This window comes from Triturus cristatus, chromosome 6 (genome assembly GCF_964204655.1).
Source record: "Triturus cristatus chromosome 6, aTriCri1.1, whole genome shotgun sequence".
NCBI lineage: Eukaryota > Metazoa > Chordata > Amphibia > Caudata > Salamandridae > Triturus > Triturus cristatus.
The window spans coordinates 495,703,347-495,730,860 of NC_140589.1; the positions used below are offsets into that span (position 1 = coordinate 495,703,347).

At 39.2% G+C, this 27,514-nt stretch overlaps 1 protein-coding gene across 4 annotated transcripts in view; it reads left to right on the forward strand.

The window, feature by feature from the left end:
- ADGRB3 (adhesion G protein-coupled receptor B3) overlaps positions 1–27,514 on the forward strand; it is a 1,641,523-nt gene that overhangs the window by 678,319 nt on the left and 935,690 nt on the right. For all 4 annotated transcript variants that reach the window (XM_085610901.1, XM_085610903.1, XM_085610902.1 and 1 more), the window contains one exon: positions 21,862–22,026. In XM_085610901.1, the coding sequence (XP_085467027.1) occupies positions 21,862–22,026 (165 nt within the window). The remainder of the gene's footprint in view (positions 1–21,861; positions 22,027–27,514) is intronic.

Genomic DNA, 27,514 nt, shown 5'->3' on the forward strand with positions numbered 1-27,514 from the left:
AGAAGTATGGAGAAGTGAAGGAGGGAAGCACAAGGTTTTTGGGTTATGGAGAATGACAGAGAAGAGAGAATGACTGTCACAGTGAAATCCTCATACACAACATGGAAACTCCTATGACAGTTAAACCTCGATAATTGCTGATGAGTAAGCAATACTGAACTAATGTTTTTTTTCAAAATGAGTCTATGCGAGAGTTCCCAGATTTTCATTTTCTTTAAAAATATTTGTTCCATGACTTACAGTAAATATACGCACCCTTCATGTTACCAGTGTGCACACTAAAGTGACACTACAACTCCCACGAAATGAAAATGTGTTAAATTATGATTGGCTCTGTATAATGTTGTGGTATTAATAAATGACACTGCGCAAATGCCATCAATAGTACCCTTTGTCAGATTATTTGTCCATTGTACAAATTAATGATTTGAAACACTGTTTTTTTATATAAAGAAATAATATATATATGAGGCGAAATGTTTGGGAATTTCATATTTAACAAAACGATTAAAGAGTTCATTTAGGAGAAAGTGATGCAGCGCACCAAGTCACGTTGCTGCGCTGCCCTTCATGACAGGGAAAGGGCAGGATATGTAATTAATGGAATACAGCGCATTCCTGCCCTTTCCCATGTGATGGGACATTTTCCTCTTTCTATGTGTACTACATGAAGAAACGAGGAGAAATAGAGATATTTCACCTCATTACCCCTCCCCAGGGAAGGTGTAAAATTGTGGTGCATCCCCCGGGTTTACAAGTACTTGTAAATCTGGGGAGGCATCAAAATCCATGAGAGTTGTGTGGGAACAGCGACAAAACGCCCATGGAAGTCTTTCCTATGGCAGAGTCACATTTGTGAAGCCACGCAGAACCAGGCAAAGTGGCTTTGTGTGGCTTCGAAAATCTGACTTTGAGGTTTGCGTAACGCATGTACCATGTAGCGTGGTGCGAACATGTTGCATCCCTTTCATAAATAAGCCCCTAAATGTGTGAAGGACAACGCATATGTAATAGGATTGGGAAAGCCTAATTCTTAAATAAAAAAGACAAAAATATATACCATAAAATGCCTACCCAAAAATATATCCTTTCCTCATCACTGATGCTAAGGCCAAGAAGCTCCGAGTCATGCCAAAAGTCTCCCTAGAATATTCCTTTTACAACGCATGCCACACCCAATTATTAATTAGCTGTCGTTTTTTTCCTACCTGGCCTACATGGAAGCCTTCGCCCATTAGCTCAACAAGGCACACTGTTTTAATTTGTTCCTAGCATTAGTGGTAGAAGTGCACCTTTAAAAGAATGTGTAAAACCCAAGGTTACATTTTCTTTCATTTTCTTTCAGTAATGTTTAGCTTATGCATGGGCCACTTGGAAGTCCTATTGGCGAACAGGGCCATCAGCTTCACTAGTATGGGGTGCTGGAGTTTCATCTATCCATGTCCTTGTCAGGTTGATAAACAGTCCTGAAACCATTTTTGCCCAGATATTCAAAGCCTATCTCAAACTGAACAGGACCAAGGTAGAGCTTGTTCTCATTGTGAAACCATCCAACACATCAGGCTCAGGAATTAATGGACTCTGTATGGCCGTATTTGACAAATCAGTTACAGCACCAAATTCATTTACTTGTTTGTTAATGCCAGCCTCAGTATCAGCAAAAGACACACAGTTGATAGATGGAATGCAGAACCAATCAAAACATTCATCCCCAGTCAAGAGATATGGGTTAAATCCATCACTCTTTTGCTCACCATGCCAAACTGGAATGGCATGGTGAGCAAAAAAATGATGGATTTATGCCCAGATCTCTGTACTGGGGTGAATGCATGACATTGTTCTGCATTCTGTCCATCAATTGTTCTTTTTGTATTTGTCACCCCGAGTGGGACGGGTATGCCCAGACTTGGGTCCCCTGCTCTCCATGCCACTGGAGTCAAGTTATCCTGGCTGATAATGGCTGAAAGCCCAAAAATGGTCCTAGGATGCTTGTTTCCAGTCCAAGGAGGACCTGGCCTGGCAGTTTGGACAGGACTGTTGCCATTGGGTGCAGAGTCAAGACTGATTTGCGTATGGCTGGGTCCAAACTGGAATGGCATACTGAGCAAAAAAACGATGGATTTATGCCCAATATCAGGACACTTCCCACTCCTAAGGTTAAGACTGACTCGTATCAGCTTCACTAAGTAAAGCTATTGCTTCCATTATTTGACTTCAAAATTATCATCACCATGCTAATCTCATATGATGTTCATGGTGCCAACAGTGACACTGCCGAGCATCTCTTAAACCCATCGGGCATCACTGAAAAGCATTCTCCATATACTAGCTGTCTTGCTTTGCCTTTCAGATAATACAGAATCTCCCACACAATGACTTAAACCCATGGCGAAGCAAAAGACATAACACAAAACAAACACCTTTAGAAAAGGTTTTTATTTTACAAAATGCAAAAACTCTCTTTTTTGAATAAGGCTTGGGATTTTATTTTACGCAATGCTCTCTAACAGAAAGGCTTTCCCAGATGCCAAAATAACAACATTCAAATATATTTAAAGATATATATCTTTTTAAATGCATGCAATAACACCACACTTGATAAATGCAACAGTTAAACGCATGAATAATACCATGAATAAACAAGCAGCAAATAATATGATATAAGACTCAAGCAAATATAATATGCTGGACGTCCTGCAAGAGATCAGAAAGAAATATATATATATATATATATATATTCACTGAAAAAACCATAGGTTTCACACACGTTATAGTTAGGAATTAGCATTTAAAAAACCTTGCAAATTCACTGAAAAAACCATAGGTTTGACACATGTTATAGTTAGCTGGACATTTCACTCGTACAAAACCATTGAAATTCCCCCGTTATAGTTAGTTCAGCTAACTATAACTCGCGCAACCGCAATCCACTGTTGATGACGTCACATATTACATCACTCATGACATGGTCAGTGACATCACTCATGACATCACTGATGACATCTCAAATGACATCACTGATGACATCATCCAGTGAATATGTGTCTTTCTGAAAAATAAATATTTTTTATATATGTATATCTAAAGGTTAATGGAAGAATAAATGGGTAAATAAGTGTCTAAATGGATGGGTTTTTTTGTAAAAGTAATTGTATAACTGACTTATTAACAGTATCTTAGTGAATACAAGTATTAGTGAGTAATGTTTAAATATTTAAATATCTGTATCAGTGTCTCACTTTGTGTATAAGTGGCTGCATGGGTTGGTGAGTAGCTACATGAGTGTGTATATGGGTTATTATTTCGTTTTTAGAGTATCAGTATGAGTGTCTGTATGGTTCAGTGAGGGATGCTACTTAGAGTATGGATGCATGAATGAGTGTCTCACTGTTTGTATGTATTTTGAAGACAGTATGTGAGCAGGACAGTATGGGTGGATGAGTGTGTGTATGGGTGAGTAAGAGAGTGAATGACTGTCTCAATAGTGTCTTTATGAGTAAGTCCATATGTTTTGAACTAGTATATGTGAGTATTGATGTATATAAGTAAGTATATATGAGAGTGAGAGATTGGAAGAGTTCCTGTATAAATAAGTATGTGTTTCTATAAGTGATTGTTTAAGAGAGTAAGTATGTGTACGTTTCTGTAGAAGTAAGTGTACTGGTGTGTGTATAGCTGTATATGCAAGTAAATGGATGTTTATTTGCATGTGTGTGTGAGTAACTCTATGTATGAGTGTTGGTGTGTAACAGGATGTATAGGTGTATGAGTACATATGATGACTGAGTACATGTATGAGTGACTATATAGAAGTGTTGATGAATGAGTGGATGCGTATGTAGATTTTGGAATTACTGAATAGGTTGTTCTAACTGGTATTGGTATCTCTATAGTTTTCAAAACTGTAGTTTGTATTTTTCAATGTGTGTATCAAAGTTTATATTCGGATAAGAGGAAGTCTGCCACTCTTACACAAGGATGATGTCATCAGTGATGTCATTTGAGATGTCATCAGTGATGTTATGAGTGATGTCACTGATCATGTCATTAGTGATGTAGTATGTGACGTCATCAGCAGTGGATTGCGGTCGCGCGAGTTATAGTTAGCTGAACTAACTATAACAGGGGAATTTCAATGGTTTTGTAGAAGTGAAATGTCCAGCTAACTATAACATGTGTGAAACCTATGTTTTTTTCAGTGAGTTTGCAAGGTTTATTAAATGCTAATTCCTAACTATAACGTGTGTGAAACCTATGGTTTTTTCAGTGAATTTGCAAGGTTTTTTAAATGCTAATTCCTAACTATAACGTGTGTGTAACCTATGGTTTTTTAAGTGAATTTGCAAGGTTTTTTAAATGCTAATTTCTAACTATAACGTGTGTGAAACCTATGGTTTTTTTAGTGAATTTGTAAGGTTTTCTAAATGCTAATTTATCTATATATTATTATATTTTTTATATATTTATTTCACAATAAACTACCTATGTATATAGTTATAGATTGACTGTATCCTGTAATATGGAATGGCTCAGCTCTTTTTTTTTTTATTTGGATAAAGTTGAACAGCATAGTTAATATCTTCTATAAACTTATAAACAGCTTAAAATGTTTTGTTTTTTTAAGGGTTTTTCACGGTGCGCACACCGTGCGCGCACCGGCAATTTTTTTTATTAAAGGAAATGTTTTTTTTTTATTTACGAGGTCCTTTAGGGACCCCCCTGAGAAGGTCTAGGGGGTCAGGGAGTGTCTTCCCTGCCTCCTTTTCATGTTTTAGAAATCAGGTTAAAAGTAATTCATTTCTGATGTGTGCGTGCACCGTGCGCGCATGCGAGCGAGCACCGTGCGCGCACCGGCAATTTTTTTTTATTAAACGAAAAGGTTTTTGGGGATTTACGAGGTCCTTTAGGGACCCCCTGAGAAGGTCTAGGGGGTCAGGGAGTGTCTTCACTGCCTCCTTTTCATGTTTTAGAAATCGGGTTAAAAGTAATTAATTTCCGATCCGTGCGTGCACAGTGCGCGCATGTGTGCGAGCACCGTGCGCGCACGGTGTGTGCATGGTGCACGCATACGTGCGAGCACCGTGCGTGCACAGCAACTCATGTGATTATGAAACAACACTTTTCATTGGTTCATAGTAGTTTCTGTTCCAGAATCTTCAAACACCACACCCACTCCCCTCACTATTTCATCTTATTTCCTGGGAGAAGGTTGCTGAACAGCTACTCGAGTGAAATCTTACTTGAAAATGGCAGAAGAGCAGTCAACTTCAGGGAGTGAGGAGGAGACCTTTGTGGAACCACCAAGGAAGAGCAAACAAAAACACTCTTTCATCTGGAATTATTTCAACTTTCCAGAGGGCCAAAAGAAGGTGAATGCGCCGAAGGTGACATGCACTATTTGCGGAAGTGTCTTATCTAGAGGAGATCCCAGCAAGAAATACTCCTTTAGTATTTATTCTATGCTGAGACACTTCAAAACAGTGCATCCTATACACTATGCTCGAGAAACAACTAGAGCCCTAAGGGACAACCCTCCACCTGCTCAGCCGAGCACATCATCTGCAGCCGCAGATTCACCGTGTACCAGGCCACTGGACATCCGCCCTCTTTTCCAGAAGGTGCACATACATTGCAATGTGTGCAATGCTGTTATTTGCTACGGTGAGAGCAGTATAAACTTGATTGAAAACAGAATACAGCAGCACACATGCTCCAGTCCATATTTTGTTTCATTTATTTTTTTTTGTTCCTGTTGAACAGTTTTTCATTACCAGTTTTTTTTTGGTGCTCTAAAAAAATAAAATAAAAATGTTAAAAAACAAATTAAAAAAATACAAAACAAAAAAGACAAAAAAACCTTTTTTTTTCAGAACTCACTTCACTTCTCCAAGAAGAGCTATATTCCTAATATACTGTGTTGTAATTTTATTGAATTAATGTGTAGTGTATACATGAATGATTGCAATGATTGAAATGACTGAGTGAAGAGGAGGAAAGGACAGACAGAATGAGTGAGAAAAGGAAAGTATGATCAGTCATGAAAGGGAAGTGAAAGACTGACTGCAACAAAAGGACTAAGGGTAGAGGATACAGGTAAGAAGAGTGAATGAGTAAGGGAATGGCAGTGAGTAATGGAGAGTGATGGAGGGGGAGTGAGAAAAGGGGAGTAAGGGACAGAGATAGGAAAAGGGAGTAACAGATGAAGCGGTTGAAGTACAGCAGGGTAAAGGGATTGAAAGTAAGAGAAGTGGAGTGATGGTGAGATAAGGGGTATGAGGATTAGAAAAGGGGGTAAGGGAAAGTGAGAGATGGGGAATGAGGGGATGGAGGGATTTAGGAAACTGGAGTGAGAGAAAGGGAGTCAGGATTTCAATGAGCAAAGAAGAGTGAGGGAGAGTGAAGGAAAGAATGCGAAAAGATGAAGGGGTGTGAGATACAGACAGGAGGAAGTGAAGTAGGAGAATAGGAGTGACTATGAGTAAAGGATAGTGACAGTTAGGGAAGGTGAGGGAAGGAGAATGACGGAGAAGGTTAAAAAATTAACATAGATGGAAAATGAGTGATGGAGAGAGGAGTGGTAGAAACAAAGGGGCATATTTATGTTAGACTTGCACCACTTTTACGCCGCCGTTGCGTCACTTTTGTGATGCAGCGGCGGCGTAAACCCTGCGCCACATTGCGCCCTATTTACATCGTGACGCATCTATCGAGATGCGTCACGGTGTAAAGCCCTGCGCCACATTAAACCTGCGTCAGGTTTAATTTATGCAGGGTGGGCGTTCCAGCGGAAAAAGCCTCGGAAAAGTGACGTAGTGAAATCTACAAGATTTCACTCAGTCATTTTTCCGACGCTGCTGCGTCAAAACCTTGCGCCTGCTTGAAGCAGAAGTAAGGCATGGCGCAGAATTTGAGGTATGGGCAGCCCCTAAACATTGCTGGAGTTGCGTCGTGCTTGCGACACGACTCCAGCAATGCGCCGCCCTTACGCCATCAGATGCGTCACGCATTGTAAATGCGGCGCATCTGTGGTGGCGCAAGGGTAAACTTGCTTGACGCATCTTTCCTGGTGCATCCCTGCTGATTTGCAGGGATGCGGCAGGAAACATAAATCTGTCCCAGAGATGTTAAGGAAATTAAGGGTAAGACAGACAAAGGGAGAGAGACAGAAACAGAGACAGAGAGCAAGGAACTGAGAAGGAGTAGGGAAGTTAGAATGACTGAGACATATGGAGACAGGGAGAGAAACATGGTTGAAAAAATAGTGATGGAGGCAGTAAACCTAGGGGAGTAGTAGAGAAGGAGTGAGGGAGTTACGAAAGAGCAGTAACGGAAGAAAAGAGAGGGAAGGGGAATGAGAAAAGCAGAGTGAGGAGAAGTGAAGAAAAGGGAGCATGAAAGTGAAGGGGTGAGAAATACAGATATTTTAAACTTACCTGACCAACAAAATAACTTAATTAGAAATAAATGGTTTATTTTAATTACAAGAAAAATGGATTCAATTTCCTAAATTTTCTTTCTCGATCTGAAAAAAAAGAAAAAAAGTAGTAATATTTAACAATACATTTTAGAATACAGTACACATATTTTCACATTTAACAAAGTAATTTTTTGCCCTTTTTTGCTGTTTTCAGAATATATTGAATTTCACTGAAAATAGTGATATCAATTGCATTCATCACTTAACAGCGGGCAAAAAAATAAACAATCTGAAAGATTGTTTAACCCCTTCAGCGCGGCGCGGATTTCCGCGCCACGCTGAAGGTTCTGAGCGCGGGCGGGGCCATGACGGAACGGTTCCGTCATAAGCACAGCCCAACCGACGTGCATGACGGAACCGTTCCGTCATACGCGTCGAAGGGGTTAAAAAAGCCCTGAATCTACCCTCAGTAAAACATACCTTGATAGAAGTGTAACATATATATTAAAAATATCTTCTAAGAACATTAACTCTTTGCAATAAATTACGTCTGTAAATCTTGTTGCTTAAGCACATACACCAAAATAATATCTGTCAAAGAAGTCCACAATAGAAACATTTACCTTTCCATGAGGCCAAATGGTAATTTTTAAATCCTTTTTTGGTGAAATATCCAATGATAATCCTATAAAATCGAAATAATGGTTTCTTCAGATGCTGCAATTTGTATCTAAAATTTTGGTTTTAGAAAAATTAAGAAGGAATTTGGTAATTCTGCAGGCAAACGTTGCTTGAAAATCAATTGAGAATCATTACACTGTGTCCAGCCTTTTTCACATTTTAGATAAACTGTGTAATGACCAGAAGTTATAGAAGGTCCATCATGGAAAATTATTGCAACTGCAACAAAAGTCTTTCCTGATATTGATAATTGATTTCCTACAAACTTCTTTATTAAAGTGTCCAATTTTGTTCCATCAGCTCTACAACGTTGCATCATTAAAATTATATACTGTCCATATTTCTTTAAAAATAACGTTGATAACATTTCTGATTTACATTGTGAACATTCCATGTTGTGATTTGCATCTTTAAATAATTTACTAAAAGTCACTGATTTACTCTCTGGTAATGTTAAATGTATGAACCTTTCAGAATCAACATTAGTGCTGCATGTGTTCATACAGTTTTCACAACAATGTTCCCATTTATAAGAGAGACCAAACATATTTTCTATTTCTACCCCTTCATCTTCCAGTACCATAAGCATATACATTAAGAATTCCTGTGCATCTTGCTGGACATTTTGAGTAACCCTTGTACATCCAGAACATACATCTAAAAGATTTCTAACATCAGAAGCACTTTCTATTTTAGTTTTATCATTACTCAACTTCTCATAAAGGAAACTCAGCAGAGAACAAAATCTTTTTTCATGATTTAGTATTATCTGCTCTTGCAAACTTTCAAGATAAAATACAACATTCAGCACTACATTAGCGTAGCAGTTGACACCAGAGCTATTTTCAAAATGACAACCAACAACCTCTTCAACATTGTCCTTTTTCTTTTTGCTTGCAATCACATCACTCTCCTTTTGTTTTCTCTTCTGTACATCCTCATTACAGATATTCTCAATTCTCCTTTTCCGACAAACAACACGTTTTTCAAACACAGGATACTGACCTAAATGAGGAGCATAGTTTCTTCTTAATCTATTATACTCCTTTACACAATTTGCATCAGCACTAACTTTTGAGTCATCAAAGTCTATCATGAATAAACCAGATAATTTTTTCACTCGTGACAAAGCAATATATGCCATACCTTCTTTAAACACACTAGATCCAATGTTTACAAAAGCACTATCTACAGTTAATCCTTGAGATTTGTGAATAGTTACAAAAAGTCTTTCACAAGCAAAAAACGAACTGAACAACGACTAATAACTTTAACCTCTTCAATCTGATCAAATTTTATTTTTAAAAATTCAATTCCATCTTTTTTCTGGTAATTAACAAAACCCACAACTTTACCCATAGCTCCATTCACTAAACCTTTTTCTACATACAAATTATGTCTTAAAATTACTCGACAGTTCATACATACATAAAGATTCTTTTCTAAACCAGCTGTTTTCGATATGTTTTTCTCTAGAGAATCCAATTTAGTTTTCAATTTGCCTGTCAATATAATAGTTATTCCTTCATGCTGTATTTTATCCACGACTTCCATTTTCATAATCTCTTCATTTTCCAATTTCAAAAGTTCTTCATTGAATATAGAGCATTCATGTAGTGTTGGCATTAAGCAGATTACAGTATTTTTTTCTGCAATTTCCTTGTATATTTTCTCTGGAACTATTTGTTCTGTTGGAAACAAATTACATAGCAATCGACTCTGTAAAGCTTTTCTGCCCTGTTCTGTGAGTAGTCCAATTCTGATATCTTTGAGAATACTTGCATAATCATCATCATTTGCTTGCCGCATATTGGTAATGAGTTCTTTGTACTCAAAGTATGACCAAATATTCACATTACCTATACTTCCTAATGACTTTTTCGTGTCTTCATGTGCAAGAGTATTAAATACTGGTTGTCCTTTAACTGGAGTGAGCTGCAGTAGACCCCCCAAAACTATAACATGTTTTCTTCCAAATAACACGTCATAGTCTGTCTTTAGAATTTGCTGCATTCTTAAATGCACAAAGGCAAGCATTACGTTTGATACCATGCTTACCTCATCAATAATGAGAACTTTCATTTTCTTCAACACTCTTGAAACTTCAAAACATGCTTCTCCTGTTAGCTTGTGGTATTCTATTTTGTTCTCATGCTCTACTGGTAACATTAGCAAACGATGTAAGGTAATTCCTTTTATGTTATATGCTGCTAACCCAGTTGGAGCAGTAACAACACAAGGCAAAGTTGAATCATTTTTTTTCTGTAGGTAGCTTCTAATTAATTTAATTAAGAAACTTTTTCCAGTTCCAGCTTGTCCACTCACATACATTCTGATTGGTTCAAATGATGTGCATGAGCACTCTTTATTTTCATGTACTAATCCATGATCAATTTGTTTTGTGACTTCTTCATAAATTTGTTGTTGTTCATTATTCAGTTGTTGTTCCAAATTTGGTAAGTCTATTAAATCTTCCTGAGCTTGATTCATAGCTGTTTCCACTTCAGTCATGGCTATTGCAGCTTCATTTTCTACGATTGGTTGTCCTAGGGGATCTTGACTGAGCGTACCAGAACTTTGACTGTCTTGAGAACTGTCTCTAGCTACTTCAGCTGCAATTGTAGCTTCTTGTTCAATTTCTTCATTTAACCTTTGTTCATAATTTGTGAAAGTACTGCATTCTATGCTATCTTTGCATGCATTAAAGGAATCTTCATAGCTCTGAAAATCTCCAAGTAATTCATCCTCTGAACGCCATGGTTTAAACAGCTGTAAAAGTGCTAAGTAGTAAAATTCCTTTTTGTCAGAAGTGTCACAACTCAGCTTCCCGTGATTAATCAAACTTCCTTTTGTTTGTTTCACCAAACATCCTTCCTCACCAATGACTTTATATTTTCCATTGTTGATGTCTTCTGTGGCATTCCGTGTAAAAATGTAGTTCTGCAGCACTTCATGGAGACACATGTTCTCAAGATGATGACTTCTGTTTGGGTAATATGTGTCCAACATATTTGTTTTCAAAATGTCTGTACTTTCTGGTTCGTTCTCTGCTAAATATTCAATTTCTCGAATAGATTTCAGTACCCGATTTCGTATTCCTGCAAGGCCTAAACTTACCCAAATTATTCTTCTGGATTTGGAGTACAGACTTGCAGATGATAACCTATCTGAGCATTCGTATGACCCAATTTCTCGATGCGATAACATCTTTAAACTGAAACTGTATAGCTTTTTACTGACAGTTTTCTCGTGAGAAATCTCTTCCCACATTTCTTTCAATTCCGTTTTCTCAGATTTAGTGATGTAAGATGTGACATACCGAGCAACAGCAATGGAATTGTCAGCAACATACTGAATATCCATGTTAGCATTCCACATGGATAAAATGACTGGGTTGTAGTCATTTATATATTTTGACTCCTCTTTTCTTCTTAGGTTGTAGGTATTTTTCGGAGATTTTCTTGTAATGGTATGTCGCACAGCTGACATAAAACTGTTTACTCTTCCTTTTGAAAGAACAGGTCGTGGAAATCCAAATCGACATTTTGTGTAGAATTTATCTTTACTCTTGTACTTTCGTCGACAGTATTTTCCACACCGATGACTTTGGAAATGTAAAACTTGCTCTTTTAAGTTTTTTTCTTCTGTGATTTTAGGTATAGCACACGTTGCATATTCTTCAATGAAAGATAAAACTGCATCATCAGAATCTGTTCCAAATTTTTGGGCATCCTTGATCCACACCAGCATATGAATATGAGGAGCACCTCTTGCTTGGTACTCTTTTCTCGAAAAGAAATCCACAACTTCTCCAAGAGGTGGATTTTTTTTATTGCAGATGAAGGACATCATAGCCTCAAATCTATGATTGAAATATCTGCAAACATTAACCGGATCAATGAGCCCAATTCTCCTGCTGTCTTGTATTGGATGTTTTCAATATTTGAATTTGCCTCTCGAAGAAAATCCAGTAAATCATCCCAAGCATACTCAGCACAGCTTAGGGTAAGGAACCATGTAGGAGTTCCTAAATTCCGTAACATACATTTCAATTCTCCATGGCGTCGGTACCAATATTCATTAGTTCCACGCTGACAAGCCATCAGATTAATCAATTGAGATTCCAAATGATCATCTCGCTGTTGCACTTTGTTCATAAAATCCTTTGCAGACACATTATGTAGATGTACTCCAGTTTTTAAAATGTGATTTACTGCATAAGATAGTGCAGACAAGTCACTTTGAAATAAAAGATGGAACAAATAAGGAATACTTTGACGAAATATTGGATCTTCTGCATATAATCTTGTAGTCCGATACTCAGAAGCAGGAATCTGTACTGGACGTTCATCATATCGTCCAACTTTTCCTGTAGGAAACAGCTGGGGAAAACAACGAGCTTTCAAGCTCTCCTCCCATACACTCACGAGAGTTCCTTTTGCTTTTTTCATCTGAAACAGATCAATAGTGTTTCCCATAACTTCTTTAGAATGAACAGGATGTATGCTTAAATGTTCATAAATTTCTTCTTCTTTTGACTTATCCACTTTTTCAATTTGCCCAGTTGGTATTCCTGTGTCTGCTAGTAAAACTTCTTCATCTTCATCCATATAAATTGATTCATAGTACTTATTATTTCTTTTCAAATATAAATTTGCTCTTTGTACTTTTCGTACATCTACTAGCTCCTGCCAAATTTTCTTATTCTTTGTAGGTACACCATTAACCAGAATAACTAATGGTTCAGTTTCCAAACTATCTGCATCAATTGTTTCAATATTTTTTTTCAAATCTAATGGCAAATAGACAACTCTTCCTTTTAAACCTCTTTGTAAAGCTGAAGGAGGTAATTTACCTGTTTTGGGCTCCATACGAACTATAGTCTAAAACGGATGGACACATTGAATGTGTATAGACTCATACGTATTTAAATCACTAAGTTCTGCAGAATATCAACCAATTCTAAATTATTATGTACAGCTCTAGCTGGCATTTTATTTTCTTCTAACTTGTTATAACAGTATTTACAAATACGCTGTTCTTCACCCAAATCTAAACAATTTTCCAGAAACAAATATGTAGCAAAATCCTTCCACTCATAATTATTTTCTTTTTCACTTTTTTTATAGAGATCAACATTCCTTGTTTGAGTTTTATAATGGCTTCTCCGGCAACAAATACAAGTAATATTTGGTCTTTCATTAGAGATGATTGTAAATTTTGTGATTTGATCTTCAAAATGTTTACTAACAGTGGGTTCTACATTCTCTTTCACATTTTCTTCAATAACTGTGTCATTTCCTGCACTTTCTTGTTCTGGACCAAAGTAACAAAACTGAATATCATCAGTAACCTTCTCTACATCTGATACAGATCCACGCAACTGAGCACTATTCAACTCATTTAACTTTAGTGCTGGACTTTTAGCAAAATACAATCTTCTCACAAACTTTCTCATTTCAGTATGATGTACTGCCAGCATCCTAAAATGGTGAAAAACACTTTGACAAACTTTCCTAGAAAGACAAGCCAGAGAATGTCCTTGCAAACCAGTATTCTTTCTCACTCTGCATGGATCTAGTCTTTGAAGCACCTTAATATTCTGTTTAACACTTTTTTTTTACTATATTCTCTTAGAAAGTCACGTACTTTATCAATAGATTCTTGTCGTACAGTACAAATACTACTACAATTCCAAGTGTACACTGGGGCTTTAGGACGTTTCCCCATAACCTCATCAGCTAACACTTCTTCCTCATTTCTTGGAACCATTTTCTCCTTTTCCATTACACAACCATCTTTAACTTCATAACTTCGACCACTGGTGTCAACTGAATGCAGCAAACTATTACTTTGAAGATAACTCTCTTCATTAAAAAATGGTTCAGTACTTGAACTATGCTTCCATTCTCCTAAGAACACATTACAAAAGTAATTTTTTTTCACTACTCTTTTCCTTTTGCTTTTTGACTTCATTACATTGACTATTTTATCTAATGTACGAATCCTGTTCAAAATTAAAATGAATAGTTTTCTTTTTAATTCCAAACCCTTTGCAACAATTGATTCAATATTTTTCTTTTTCTTATAAAATATTGTTTTCTTCCTATATTTTTTCACATCCTTTAGCAAATTGAATACCACTCTTCTCTGAAACATTTTTTTACGAATGTTTTGAAATTCTGTTTTTCTTTTTAAGTCATTCTTTCTTGCTTCTGATTGTACATTAGCATTTACGAATTTCTTTCTATTGTGTTGTTGTTTTCTTATTGAAACACTATTTGCAGTGCATATACTTTCTACATTTTTTCTATGTTTGAGGATATTTTTAAAAAAAATCCTTAGTCTGCTTACCAGAAGACTTTTTCTTTTTTCCAACATGAGGTTCTTCAACTAATATCTGTTGTCCAGTTTTCTTCAAATATAGATGTTTTTGCTGTTCTTTTCTCTTTCTTGATTTTATAGGCATGTTTAATTTATTTCTGTGTTGTTCAGCAATACCTAAAGGAAACTAAAAAAAAAATAGCTTTATGTAATTTAAATATATTGCTATATTTTTTTTTGAGCTTTTCAAATCCTATTATATGAGCTGCCCCTTTCCTACTAGTGCAAGTCTTACAGAACAAGAGCAACACAAATTAAATCTCTGACAACAATTCCAGTGTGCAGACAGACTCACGGTGTGATTCTAGGCAGAAAACGATATTTGATTGGCAATTTCAAAGCACATTTACTACTGTGGTAGAGCAAGTCATAATTACTGTAACAGCCTGACACATTTTCCTTATAGTTTAGAGAGGCAGAAAAGAGCACATGTCCTAACAGCTACTTGAGACCATGAGCATGTGGAACCTGGGTGAGTGATTAGACTAGAGCAAAGGAAATGAGCCTTGGTGATGTTGAATGTGTTAGCGTTACACACTGCTATCTGAAATACCACACTGTGCTGAATAGTAAGCATGGGAGGGCAGGAGAAACAGCTGCCTGTGTGCTAAGAGTGTGTTTCTGGAGACTGTGTATTGTCAGGTGCAAGAGAGATCTGCATGGATGCTTGCACAACTGCATGAAGACTGCACAGATATATGTAAGATAACCTGTGATAGGGGTTAATTGGAGTTTTGAACATGTAGGAACTACCTCACCCATTGCAGGAGTGGAAGGAAAATCTACCCTGTTGTTTTCAAATGTGTTAGCATTTGCCTGTCATCTGTGAGATGGTGATGTGTGCTGTATGCTAACCATCACAGTTCAAGAAAAGAAGCTGCCCCTTTCCTACGAGTGCAAGTCTTACAGAACAAGAGCAACTCAAATTAAATCTCTGACAACAATTCCTGTGTGCACACAGACTCATGGTGTGATTCTAGGCAGAAAACGATATTTGATTGGCAATTTCAAAGCACATTTACTACTGTGGTAGAGCAAGTGATAATTACTCTAACAGCCTGACACATTTTCCTTATAGTTTAGAGCGGCAGAAAAAAGCACATGTCCTAACAGCTACTTGAGACCATGAGCATGTGGAATCTGGGTGAGTGATTAGACTAGAGCAAAGGAAATGAGCCTTGGTGATGTTGAATGTGTTAGCGTTACACACAGTTATCTGAAATACCACACAGTGCTGAATGGTAAGCATGGGAGTGCAGGAGAAGCAGCTGCCTGTGTGCTAAGAGTGTGTTTCTGGAGACTGTGTATTGTCAGGTGCAAGAGAGATCTGCATGGACGCTTGCACAACTGCATGAAGACTGCAGAGATGTATGTAAGATCACCTGTGGTAAGGGTTAATTGGAGTTTTGAACATGTAGGAACTACCTCACCCATTGCAGGAGTGGAAGGAAAATTTACCCTGTTGTTTTCAAATGTGTTAGCATTTGTCTCTCATCTGTCAGATAGTGATTTGTGCTGAATGCTAACCATCACAGTTCAAGAAAACAAGCTGCCCCTTTCCTACGAGTGCAAGTCTTACAGAACAAGAGCAACACCAATTAAATTTCTGACAACAATTCCTGTGTGCACACAGACTCATGGTGTGATTCTAGGCAGAAAACGATATTTGATTGGCAATTTCAAAGCACATTTACCACTGTGGTAGAGCAAGTGATAATTACTGTAACAGCCTGACACATTTTCCTTATAGTTTAGAGAGGCAGAAAAGAGCACATAACCCAACAGCTACTTGAGACCATGAGCATGTGGAACCTGGGTGAGTGATTAGACTAGAGCAAAGGAAATGAACCTTGGTGATGTTGAATGTGTTAGCGTTACACAGTGCTATCTGAAATACCACACAGTACTGAATAGTAAGCATGGGAGTGCAGGAGAAACAGCTGCCTGTGTGCTAAGAGTGTGTTTCTGGAGACTGTGTATTGTCAGGTGCAAGAGAGATCTGCATGGACGCTTACACAACTGCATGAAGACTGCAGAGATGTATGTAAGATCACCTGTGGTAAGGGTTAATTGGAGTTTTGAACATGTAGGAACTACCTCACCCATTGCAGGAGTGGAAGGAAAATTTACCCTGTTGTTTTCAAATGTGTTAGCATTTGTCTCTCATCTGTCAGATAGTGATTTGTGCTGAATGCTAACCATCACAGTTCAAGAAAACAAGCTGCCCCTTTCCTACGAGTGCAAGTCTTACAGAACAAGAGCAACACCAATTAAATTTCTGACAACAATTCCTGTGTGCACACAGACTCATGGTGTGATTCTAGGCACAAAACAGTATTCCTGGGTGATACCAGTACACCTTAACTTATGGTGAAGACATACTCCATAATATCTTACAAGTTCAAGGCAGTTAAATATCTTCCAAAACATAAAATGTAAAACACAACTTTAAAAGAAGAAACAAATTTCTATTATTTATATCAAAATACACCACATACATCCCCTCTCAAATTCATAACTCACCTTTAAAAGTAGTTAGTTGAGAAAGAAATGTGCCACTCACACAGCAGATTATCAGAGCCAGAATCTCTGAGCTCTACTCCTCTCACCAAACCGCTAAATGGCAAAATGTCCCTCTCTTTTTTCACACATATACATGTTAACTTCAAATCACATTGCTTCCCACACTTTTTTTAAATGGAAGCACACATTTATATTGGTTGCAAGTTTCAACCCTTTCCCAAATGATTCCTACCCCCAACATGACTTCTGCCTGCTACCATAGCAACAGATCATGGAACACTGGTGTGAGCAGAGAGGTCAGAAGTTCAGCACACAATGTTTCTAATCCGAAGAGCAAGAGTGCTTGACTTTTCAAACCTAACAGCATATCCAAAGTAATCTTCTGTGGGAACACATTTTTCTGAACCAATACAAAACATGCTTTTAAAAATGTAAACATACAGCCTAGTTTTTAGTGTTGAATGGTCTGAAACAGCCAATGAGCTCTTTTTATTAAAAAAAAAAGTATGTAAGCCTCCATTTTACAACTATCTTTCTTTTCAAATTGCCATTCTACTGAAAGACACCTTCTGAGTGCATCCAGATCTCCTTCAAAGATGTTCACAGTGTGGATTGTAGGTCATAGCTATTTCTACTGGAGTGGAAAGTATGCAGAAAAAAGAGGTATTGTGAAAGACCTACTTTTAAAGAAAAACGGAGGCAGCACCAGGAAAGAAGTCACGAACCAACAGGCGTAAGCTTATTCGTAAATAGTCCTTTTAATTTCTTCCTCTTCAAAATACGGAAACACACAGAACAACAGCCAACACGTTTCGTTCCCCTTAATGGAACTTCATCAGGGCATAATATAGTATCGATTAAACTTTTTACTGGTAATAGCCAGAACGGAAGTCATCCGATAGTAACCACAGAGTCGACGCGTATAGTTCAATGTATTTGAGAGAGCGTTATAGTCAACGCAATTCTCATGAAACTCGGTGCCCACAGTCCGGGAAATAAGATGCAACCTTATTTCCCGGACTGTGGGCACCGTGTTTCGTGAGAATTGCGTTGACTATAAAACTCTCTCAAATACATTGAACTATACGCGTCGACTCTGTGGTTACTATCGGATGACTTCCGTTCTGGCTATTACCAGTAAAAAGTTTAATCAATACTATATTATGCCCTGATGAAGTTCCATTAAGGGGAATGAAATGCATTGGCTGTTGTTCTGTGTGTTTCCGTATTTTGAAGAGGAAGAAATTAAAAGGACTATTTACGAATAAGCTTACGCCTGTTGGTTCGTGACTTCTTTCCTGGTGCTGCCTCCGTTTTTCTTTAAAAGTTGGTCTTTGGGTTTCCAAGTGAGACCTTTCCGCAGCTGGTCTTGGAGACGTCTGGCACAGGAACACTGAAATTGATGGGACTTTGATACAGATGTGCACGACATAAGTCGCCTGTGGGATTCTTTGTTTTTTATTGTGAAAGACCTTTCTTTGGCAAATGTAGACATTAAATGGATTGGTCAGAGAGGGTTAAAGTGGCACCAATTAATGCCTTTGGTGAAATCCTTTCTACATCTCCCACAGCCTGACCTTATAATTGTGCACTGTGGTGGAAATGACCTAGGCACTTTAACTGAGGTAGGTCTGGAAATGCTTGTTAAGGACACATTTGTGCAATTGATGTCACTTTTTCCACAAACTACCTTTGTATATTGTAATATATGCCAAAGGCAAAAGTGGTCCAACCAATATTGTCCGCAGTTTGAGAAAGCAAAAAAGCACGTCAATAAGTCTGTTTCTGCTTTCCTCAGAGACTATGGTATGGGTTCTATATACCACAACAACTTGCGTTACAACATGCAAGGCATTTATAGAGGAGACGGTGTTCATTTCACAGATGAAGAGAACAGAGTCTTCCTCTTGAACTTTAGACTCTGCATCGGTACTTACTTGTAGGTACATAAAAACACTCAATGAACACAACGGCTCTTTTTACAGCCAACCAACATCTAAACACTTAAACTTGGTTTTTGATTCACCGCGCAATATTTATAATTTTTTTTAAAAATGTTGGGGACCTTAGGGGTCTTTCATGGTCCCCCTGAGAAGGCCTAGGGGGTCAGGGACTTTCTACCCTGCCTCCTTTTCACGTTCTCCACTTGTGTTTTTAGCTCTCTTCTGCCTCTAAAACTCAAAATAGCGGCTGGGGGTGCACGCACTGTGCGCGCACCCCGCGATTTTTGAAAAAAAATAAAATGTTTTTTTCACCCTTCGGGGTCCTTCAGGGTCCCCCTGACAAAGGCTAGGGGGTCAGGAACTCTCTACCCTGCCCCCTTTTCACGTTCTCCACCTTTCTTTTTCACTACCACACACAAAATGGCGTCCGACACTTCCTGATTTCGACCGATTCGAATGTTGACTGACATCTAACCACCAATCAGAATCACGCTTGCGCATGGCACCGTGCGCGCATATAGATATTTATGTACTTTTAACTGCAATTTTCTCAGGAACTACTGAACAGATTGACACCATATATGCAAAAGGCACATCCCTGACCTGAGGACTACCTCTTTGCCAAATTTCAAGTAATTCTGTTCAGCCGTTCGGGCTGTACCTTCGACTAAAGGTCCTATGGGAAAATGCATGGGGAAAACGCGTTTTGGGACCCCCCTTTTTTCTCAGCCCCCGCTTGACGAATCACCCCGAGACTTTCAGGGTAGGAGCTGAGCGGAGCGCCCCATTAGTTTTGAAAATTTCACGAAGATAAGTCAACCGGCGCCAAAGTTATTCAAAATAGAATTTTCAGATTTCCTATGGGAACTCGGTCCTAACTATAACTAGCTACTGGCGACCGCCAGTAGATAATATGTATATATATATATATATATATATATATATATATATATATATATATATATATATATATATATATTACCTACTGGCGGTCGCCAGTAGGTAGTTATAGTTAGGACCACGTTTCCATAGGAAAACCTCAACATTCTATTTTGAATAACTTTGGCGCCGGTCGACGAATCCTCGCGAATTTCTCAAAATAGGTGGGGCGCTACGCTCCGCTCCTACCCTGAAAGTCTCGGGGGGATTCGTCAAGCGGGGGCTGAGATAAAAGGGGGGTCCCAAAACGCGTTTTTCCCATGCATTTTTCCATAGGACCTTTAGAACGAGCTACAGCCCGAACGGCTGAACAGAATTACTAGAAATTTGGCAGAGAGGTAGTCCCTAGGTCAAGGAAGTGCCTTTTGTAGGTTTGGTGTAAATCTGTTCAGTAGATTCTGAGAAAATAGCCTTTAAATCAATATATATATCTGAGCCCGCTTACGGTACGCTTACCGTACGCTTACGGTAAGCGTACGGTGGCGTGCGCGAGCGCGATTCTGATTGGCTCTTAGATCTTAGTAAACATTCGAATCGGCAGAAACCAGGAAGCGGCGTCCGCCATTTTGTCTACCGCACTGAGTGTTATGTATCAAACATGATGGCCAAAAACATGTTATGGGGATGTTTTGACAACTCCCTCTCACATAGTCATGTTGAGGGAGTCCCCAAACATCCCCCAAGAGCAAAAACGGCATTATTTTTTTTCGGCAATTTCGCGGGGTACGCTTACCGTACGCTTACCGTAAGCGTACGGTAAAAAAATAAAAATAAAAAAAACACTATCCACACTTTCTCCACCCCTTGTGCAAATGGTGGCCGAAGGCCACCATTTTTGCATAGCTTATCAGAGCACAGAAATTTCCCAAAAAATTTCAACAGATTACCTATCACAAGGAAGCGCATAATATGTCCTCCATGTGCGCACGGTGCGCGAAGCGCATCGTGCGTACATGGCCCATCTAGCGTAACGTGGGCACGGCACTAACTGCGTAAAGTGGGTGCGCGGTGCGCGAAGCGCACCGCGTGCTCACTGTGCGCGCACGGTGCGCGAAGCGCACCGTGCGCGCACGGAACGAACTGCGTTAAGTGGGCGCGCACGCCACGAATGGCGTAAAGTCACTTAGCATTTAAAAAACCGTACAAATTCACTGAAAAAACCATAGGTTTCACACACGTTATAGTTAGGAATTAGCATTTAAAAAACCTTGCAAATTCACTGAAAAAACCATAGGTTTCACACATGTTATAGTTAGCGGAAATTTTACTGATAAAAAACCAATGAAATTGCCCCGTTATAGTTAGTGCTGGCAACTATAACTCACGCGACCGCAATCTTCTGCTGATGACATATGTGTCTTTATGAAAAAAAAATATTTGTAATATATGTATAGCTAAAAATGTATGGAAGAAGACATGGGCAAATAAGTGTCTAAATACAGTATTAGCATCAGCAGAGGATTGCGGTCGCGTGAGTTATAGTTGCCAGCACTAACTATAACGGGGCAATTTCATTGGTTTTTTATCAGTAAAATTTCCGCTAACTATAACATGTGTGAAACCTATGGTTTTTTCAGTGAATATATATATATATATATATATATATAGTTATATTGTATTTCTTTGTAAAATATTTTGTTATACGTTTAAGATGTGAGAGCTTTTTATAAGATCCACTTCAGGTGTGTGCAGCAAAGATCCAGGGGGCCGGATCCCTGCGAGCTGTTCAGGAAACCACATAAAATTGATGCACCAACAATTAATGTAAAATGAACACATTCATATGGTAAATAGTTATCCTGAAACTCTAGCATAGGTCTGACCTTCATGGAGCTTTGTTGGACACCCCTTTTATAGCTGGTTTAAAGGTCTTATATGGATTGACCAGCAATGATGTTGTCCAGTACCCATCATTTTTTTTAATCTGCTCTTGTAATTTTCAGTCCCTGGTTTTACATTTGCTTTTTTCTGCAGCTAATGGTCAGTGGAATCAGTGGGGTCACTGGAGTGGATGTTCCAAGTCCTGTGATGGAGGATGGGAAAGGAGAACGCGGACTTGCCAAGGTGCTACTGCGACGGAGCATCTGTGTGAAGGGACTGCTGAGGAGGTCAGGAGATGCAATGAGCAGAGATGCCCAGGTGAGAGAGAATGGTGATATACACCCTTAACTCTTTCTAAGTAAGCTTGTTCTGCCTTTTTCTCGACATTTAATGCCGCTTAACAATTCCAATCAAGACACTAGGAAGTCTTTTGAACACAAAATGATCTCCGATTACGCAATACAATCTGCAATAATTCACAGTAATGGTCGCATGCTCATGTTAGTTTCTACATTTGTTCTACTAAAGCACGGAACCTAGGAGTTACTTATATACTTTGAAGATACCATGCTATCAAACTACGACCAAGAGCCTTTTTTCAGGTTGTAAACATTTTTTAAACTCGATAAAAGCCTTTTTGTCTATGTCAAGATATGCCCCCTCATGGGCATCACTGCAGTTTTTCTTTGCATTACAAAATATTGATCTATTTGTACATGTGAAGTATGGATCAGGCAATCATAAAACAGGTTTATAACTTGGAGGCGAATACCTGTAGCCCGAACCTGGCAGTGAAAGGTGCAAGGTACTTTCTCAAGGGGAGTTGGCTCGCACCTGCACTAGGAACAGCACATTGGTTGTGACATGGCACATTGTCACCCTTTGCATCCTTTTTGCAGACTTAAGTGTGTTCCCCAGCACAGAGTGAGACAGAGAGCCAATGCATCTATACGCGCATTGTAATCAACATACCAAAACAGTAATGTTGCGTCTTGTGAGTAGAATAATTGGAAAACACGCTCCTTCTTATGACATCAGTTCACAGCTTGTCATCAACTCCATTGCTCCCTCTCCCTGTTGCTGAATGAAATTCTATTTTTAAATCCCTATCTTTTTTTTTAACTCTCATGACGCAAAATCCATGCTAACTGACTCCAACTCTAAGCCAAATATGTCTCACTCTGAGAACACAGTCCATTGAAATTTCAGAAGCATGAAAATTTTTCTAAATGTCCTTCTCTGTTTTTTATATGAATCTATTTCCAGTGAGCCTCATTCGTAAAAAGAAGACATTGAAATCGAAACATATCAGACTTGAACCTGTGACCTGCTTAATCCACACTTGTTGGGAATAGGCATGGAAAACTGTGAAAAATTTACATTTCCAGTCCTGCACGTTGAAGGATGGCCTTCCTAGAGATTATTTTATAGCAAGTGCACATCAGCCCAATTCTGTTCCCTTTTTATTCACTGCATGGAAAACATTTTCTGTGAAAAATACTTTCCTCTGCAGGTAAGGTTACCATCTGGTCAGTATTTTATGCAAGAACTAGTAAACGAATCAGATAAATCATCAAAATAAGATACAATTTGCCCTTAAAATTATTAAATAACAACTATAAGCTAAAGAAACATTACAGTTATTCTCGACTTGCTCCAACTATATCTAAATGAATTTAAAGTAAATGGGGCCATAATTCTGGTATTGAAAATATTATTCATAGGATTTTACAAAAACTGTTTTAAAATACCATCCACTGGGCCTTCAAGTATTTTAAAAGGATATATAAATAGATAGTATTCTTCACAGAGAAAGATGGCAGCCCATTTTACAACCCATACAATTTCGGGATATCATGAGCACTTTTTCACATCAAATGCAATTTACCTCCTACCTTTTTGTCATCAACCTTAGGGGGTCCTTTGAGTGGAAAATGTTATTGATTTACCCCGAACCACCCCTTGGACCAACTCTATTACCGCACTTTCCTAAGCTTTCCACCCTGAGGCCCCCAGAGACATCACTGTCTGTAAATCTGTGTGTCATCCCCCTCGTGGCGCGAGGCCACCCACGTCATCTGGCGGTGCCAGGAGGCGCCTGAAAAGGACTCCCACAGCGTGGGTCCCGCTTTGCCTTGGCAGCTGAATTGAGGCTCACCTGTTGTTCTTACTGGTCCAGAGGGGCCGCAACGCTCTTCCCTGCTCCTGCCGCCTGATTCTGCACGAACGGTCCGAGTGGACCGCAACAACCATCATCCCCCTCGTGGCGCGCTGCCACCCATGTCATCTGGCGGCGCCAGGGGGCGCCTGAAAAGTGGCCGCGGGCTCCCGCAGCGTGGGACGTGCGCGGGCGTGCCTGGGCCGTGCCCGGGCATAGACCAGGCCAAGGGCGGGCCTGTCTGTGCCCGTCAGAGCCAGGAGGAGGCTGGGCTGGGCAATCCCTTTAACATTGCGCCCCCTGAGTTATTGACGTGGCAATGAAATGACAGGCAAAGGTATTGTGCAGCCCTAAGTATATCATTGTTTTGCTTGCCCTAACAACTGGAAGTTAATATAACATGGAAAAACGCAAGGGGGTTACGGGCACGCTAGATGCTTTTCTGATTAGGGCAGAGTCATTACTGATGCATGAGATAGAACTAACTGAGCGACGCCTCTCCCTGGACCCACCTATTTTTTGGAGTCATCAATCACCGGGTATTCAGCTAGATGGGACACATGGAACAGGGGACCGTGCACAAGAGTATCTGCCCACTACTTCTATTAATGCCTTACCTACACCCTCTCCTTCCCCTTCCGTACCAGATCCAAAATCATTTACACCAGTAGCTTCCGGCAGAGTCACTAGGACCAGGGTCCTGAAGAATGTGGTAGCATGGAAAACGGACGTTCTGCCGGTAAAAAAAAACGGGGTGCACCTGTGCAAAAAAAGCCAAGCCTGTGAAGAGCTCTCAAACAACTGACTGTACAAATATAGTCCATAATGTAAATATGTTTCCACCAAAAAGCAGCTCCGTTGGTACACAGACTGACACGGTCCTAGTGCCTTATGTTTTCAGAGAAACTAACACCAAGGATGTCACTACTGAAATTGATGCCGCCTTTAACGAACCAACTCTAGGTGTAATGATAACCCATGTCCAAGAACTGTTTGAGAAAAACTTTGCACAACTTTGGGATAAATTGAATCAATTGGACATTGATATAAAAAACTTAGACTATAATATGGTGGGTAGTAAACCAATGGGAAGACTTAGGGAGGAGGGTGGATAGATGATTGTCAACCCGCAGTTTATGATGGGAAAGCAAAGGGAGGCAACATGACCAACTCTACTTGCAATAGCATGGGAGACAGGTTTCAGGGGGCACTCAATGGCTCGAAATTTCCAGGCACACAAAATAGATGCACAACACGATCAGATGTAGGCAGGACATCAAGTGCCCCGAGTTCAAACCTAAGAAGAGATCTAACTAATGACTCTTTGAAACCCAATATAGATGTACTGAGTTTGCCTCCAGCTTCATGCCCATATACCTTAATATTGGCTGGCGTACCCGCGCTTAGGACAGACCAGAGAGAAAATTGGTATGACCCACGGAATAAAACTGTGGATTGGCTGGCAAAACATAAAAGGTTCTATCCTTCAGATACTAAGGAGGTATTAATGGTGAGTAGGGTGAGTAGGCAAATCCTCTCAGACTATAAAAGGTGATTGTATAGTGGTTAATTTGCAAAGGCCACAGATGGTCCGCTATCACTTAAATCACTGTGAGACAACCTATACCCTCATTACTAGTATTTGCGCACTTCCATTGGGGTTTTTTATAAACCACAGTTAGGGCCTTTGGACAACAGGCCCATAATAGTAACAACGTCTAATAGGTTTCACGTATTGTCGGACTTGGATGCCCAAGACTGACAACTACCTATACTCCTACTAGATAGAGCAATGCAAGCTGGATTACAGGCCCCCACATTCATGTCCCCTGTAAGTGACCGCAAATTAAGAACGATTGCTGAAAAAGCTGAAGCTGGAATTGCTTTTAGTATCTCAACAAAGGTGGTAGGAAGACCAGATCCAAATAATAGCTACTAGAACCAGATATGTACTTCTAAAGATAGGAGAGGGCCATAATACAAGATAATGATGACAACCTATTGTTACTCTTGGTGGAGGAGAATGGGCTGAATGAGGAGCTAGTCCACTTACCCCAGAATCATGGGAGGATACCAGAAATAAAAACCTTATCCATAATTCCGTTAACCCCTGCGAGGAAACGCTAAGAAAGAGAAATGAAGCAGAGGAAGTAGATAATGAACAAAATAAGCGAAGAATGTCGAGCAGAGATAGAACTAACTTCCTGGAATATTGCAGGGCTTAAAAGGAATATGGGAGATGTTGTATGGCAGGAATACATTGGGTAGAGTGATATAATTCTGTTACAAGAAACTTGGGCTTAATAAACCCCTATAAAGTAGGCTTTAGATGCCATTCCTTCTGCTAGAGGGAGGCCCTCAGGAGGTCTTTCTATTTGGGTAAAAGTCACCTTAGGTATAGACATAAATGCAGGATATTCTGGGACTAAAGTTTATTACACCTGACAAAAAGGAAGTCTACATAATAAATATATATTGTAGACCAAATTCTACAAGAAAGGGATCTGAGGTTATTGAATACTTAGATAACTTCTTAACCTCAATTAATCCAAAGGCTATGATAATTCTGGGGGTGACTTCAATCGCAAATATAAACCTGTGGTTGGATTTGAAAACATCTTCGAAGAAGAAGATATGGCTAACCACATCATCCCCCTATTGGAAAGTACCCCGGTAGTATCCTGTACAACTGCTGTTGCGCAGTTATTCAGATTGGTTTCGGGGCACGGTCTACGAGCCTGTAATGGTCGACTGCCTTCTGACAGTCCAAATGCTCCCACATTTATTAAGAACACATTAGGAGCTACATGGACTACATATTAGTTTCAATTGAATTGTCACAACGGTTCATGACTTTGTAGTCGATGATAGATCTGAGAGTGATCACTACCCGCTATGTTTGACACTGGTTGTTCACCTCTTTCAGTTAGTTGCTTTGAGGGCTAGAGATATAAAGCCATTACTAAGTAATAATCATAGAGCTTTAAAATAGCCCTCGATAGGGGGAAATGAAGTAGCAATTAAGCAGATCTACGATATTTTTGCAAATATGGTTTCCCCGTATGTAGATCTACCTGCCTCAGAGATCCCAATTCTGGAAATTCACTATAGACTGGTAAAAGATCTGACGCCTATACTAAGTAAGATTCCGAAGGAACGTAAAAATGGGATAACAGAAGTGAGTCAGTTGAACAGTCCTTGGTACAATAAAGAATGTCGTAATGCAAAAAAGGAGCTCATTTTGGCAACTAAAACTAAAAATATAGTGGCCTTAAGAGACAAAAGGGCTCAATATAAGAGATTATTAACCAAAACTAGAAAAGAATGGCACGACAATATTTGTACTGAATTAATTATTGCAGCCAAAGCAAAAGATCAATCTGGCTTTTGGCCCTTGTTATCTAAAGGTAACAAGAATGGGAGATGTAGTAAAGACCTTTTTTTAGACGCAAACATTTGGGTAAGACATTTCTCCTGCCTCTATTCTACATCTATGAATGACATTGAATACAGTCCCCAAGACTATGAAATAGCTTCAAGTACTGTCCCATTATCATTTAGTTTGGAAGAAGCAATGGCAGCAATAGATGCAGTAAAACCAGGGAAGGCACCTGGTCCTGACAAGATACTAGGTGATCTATGGAGACA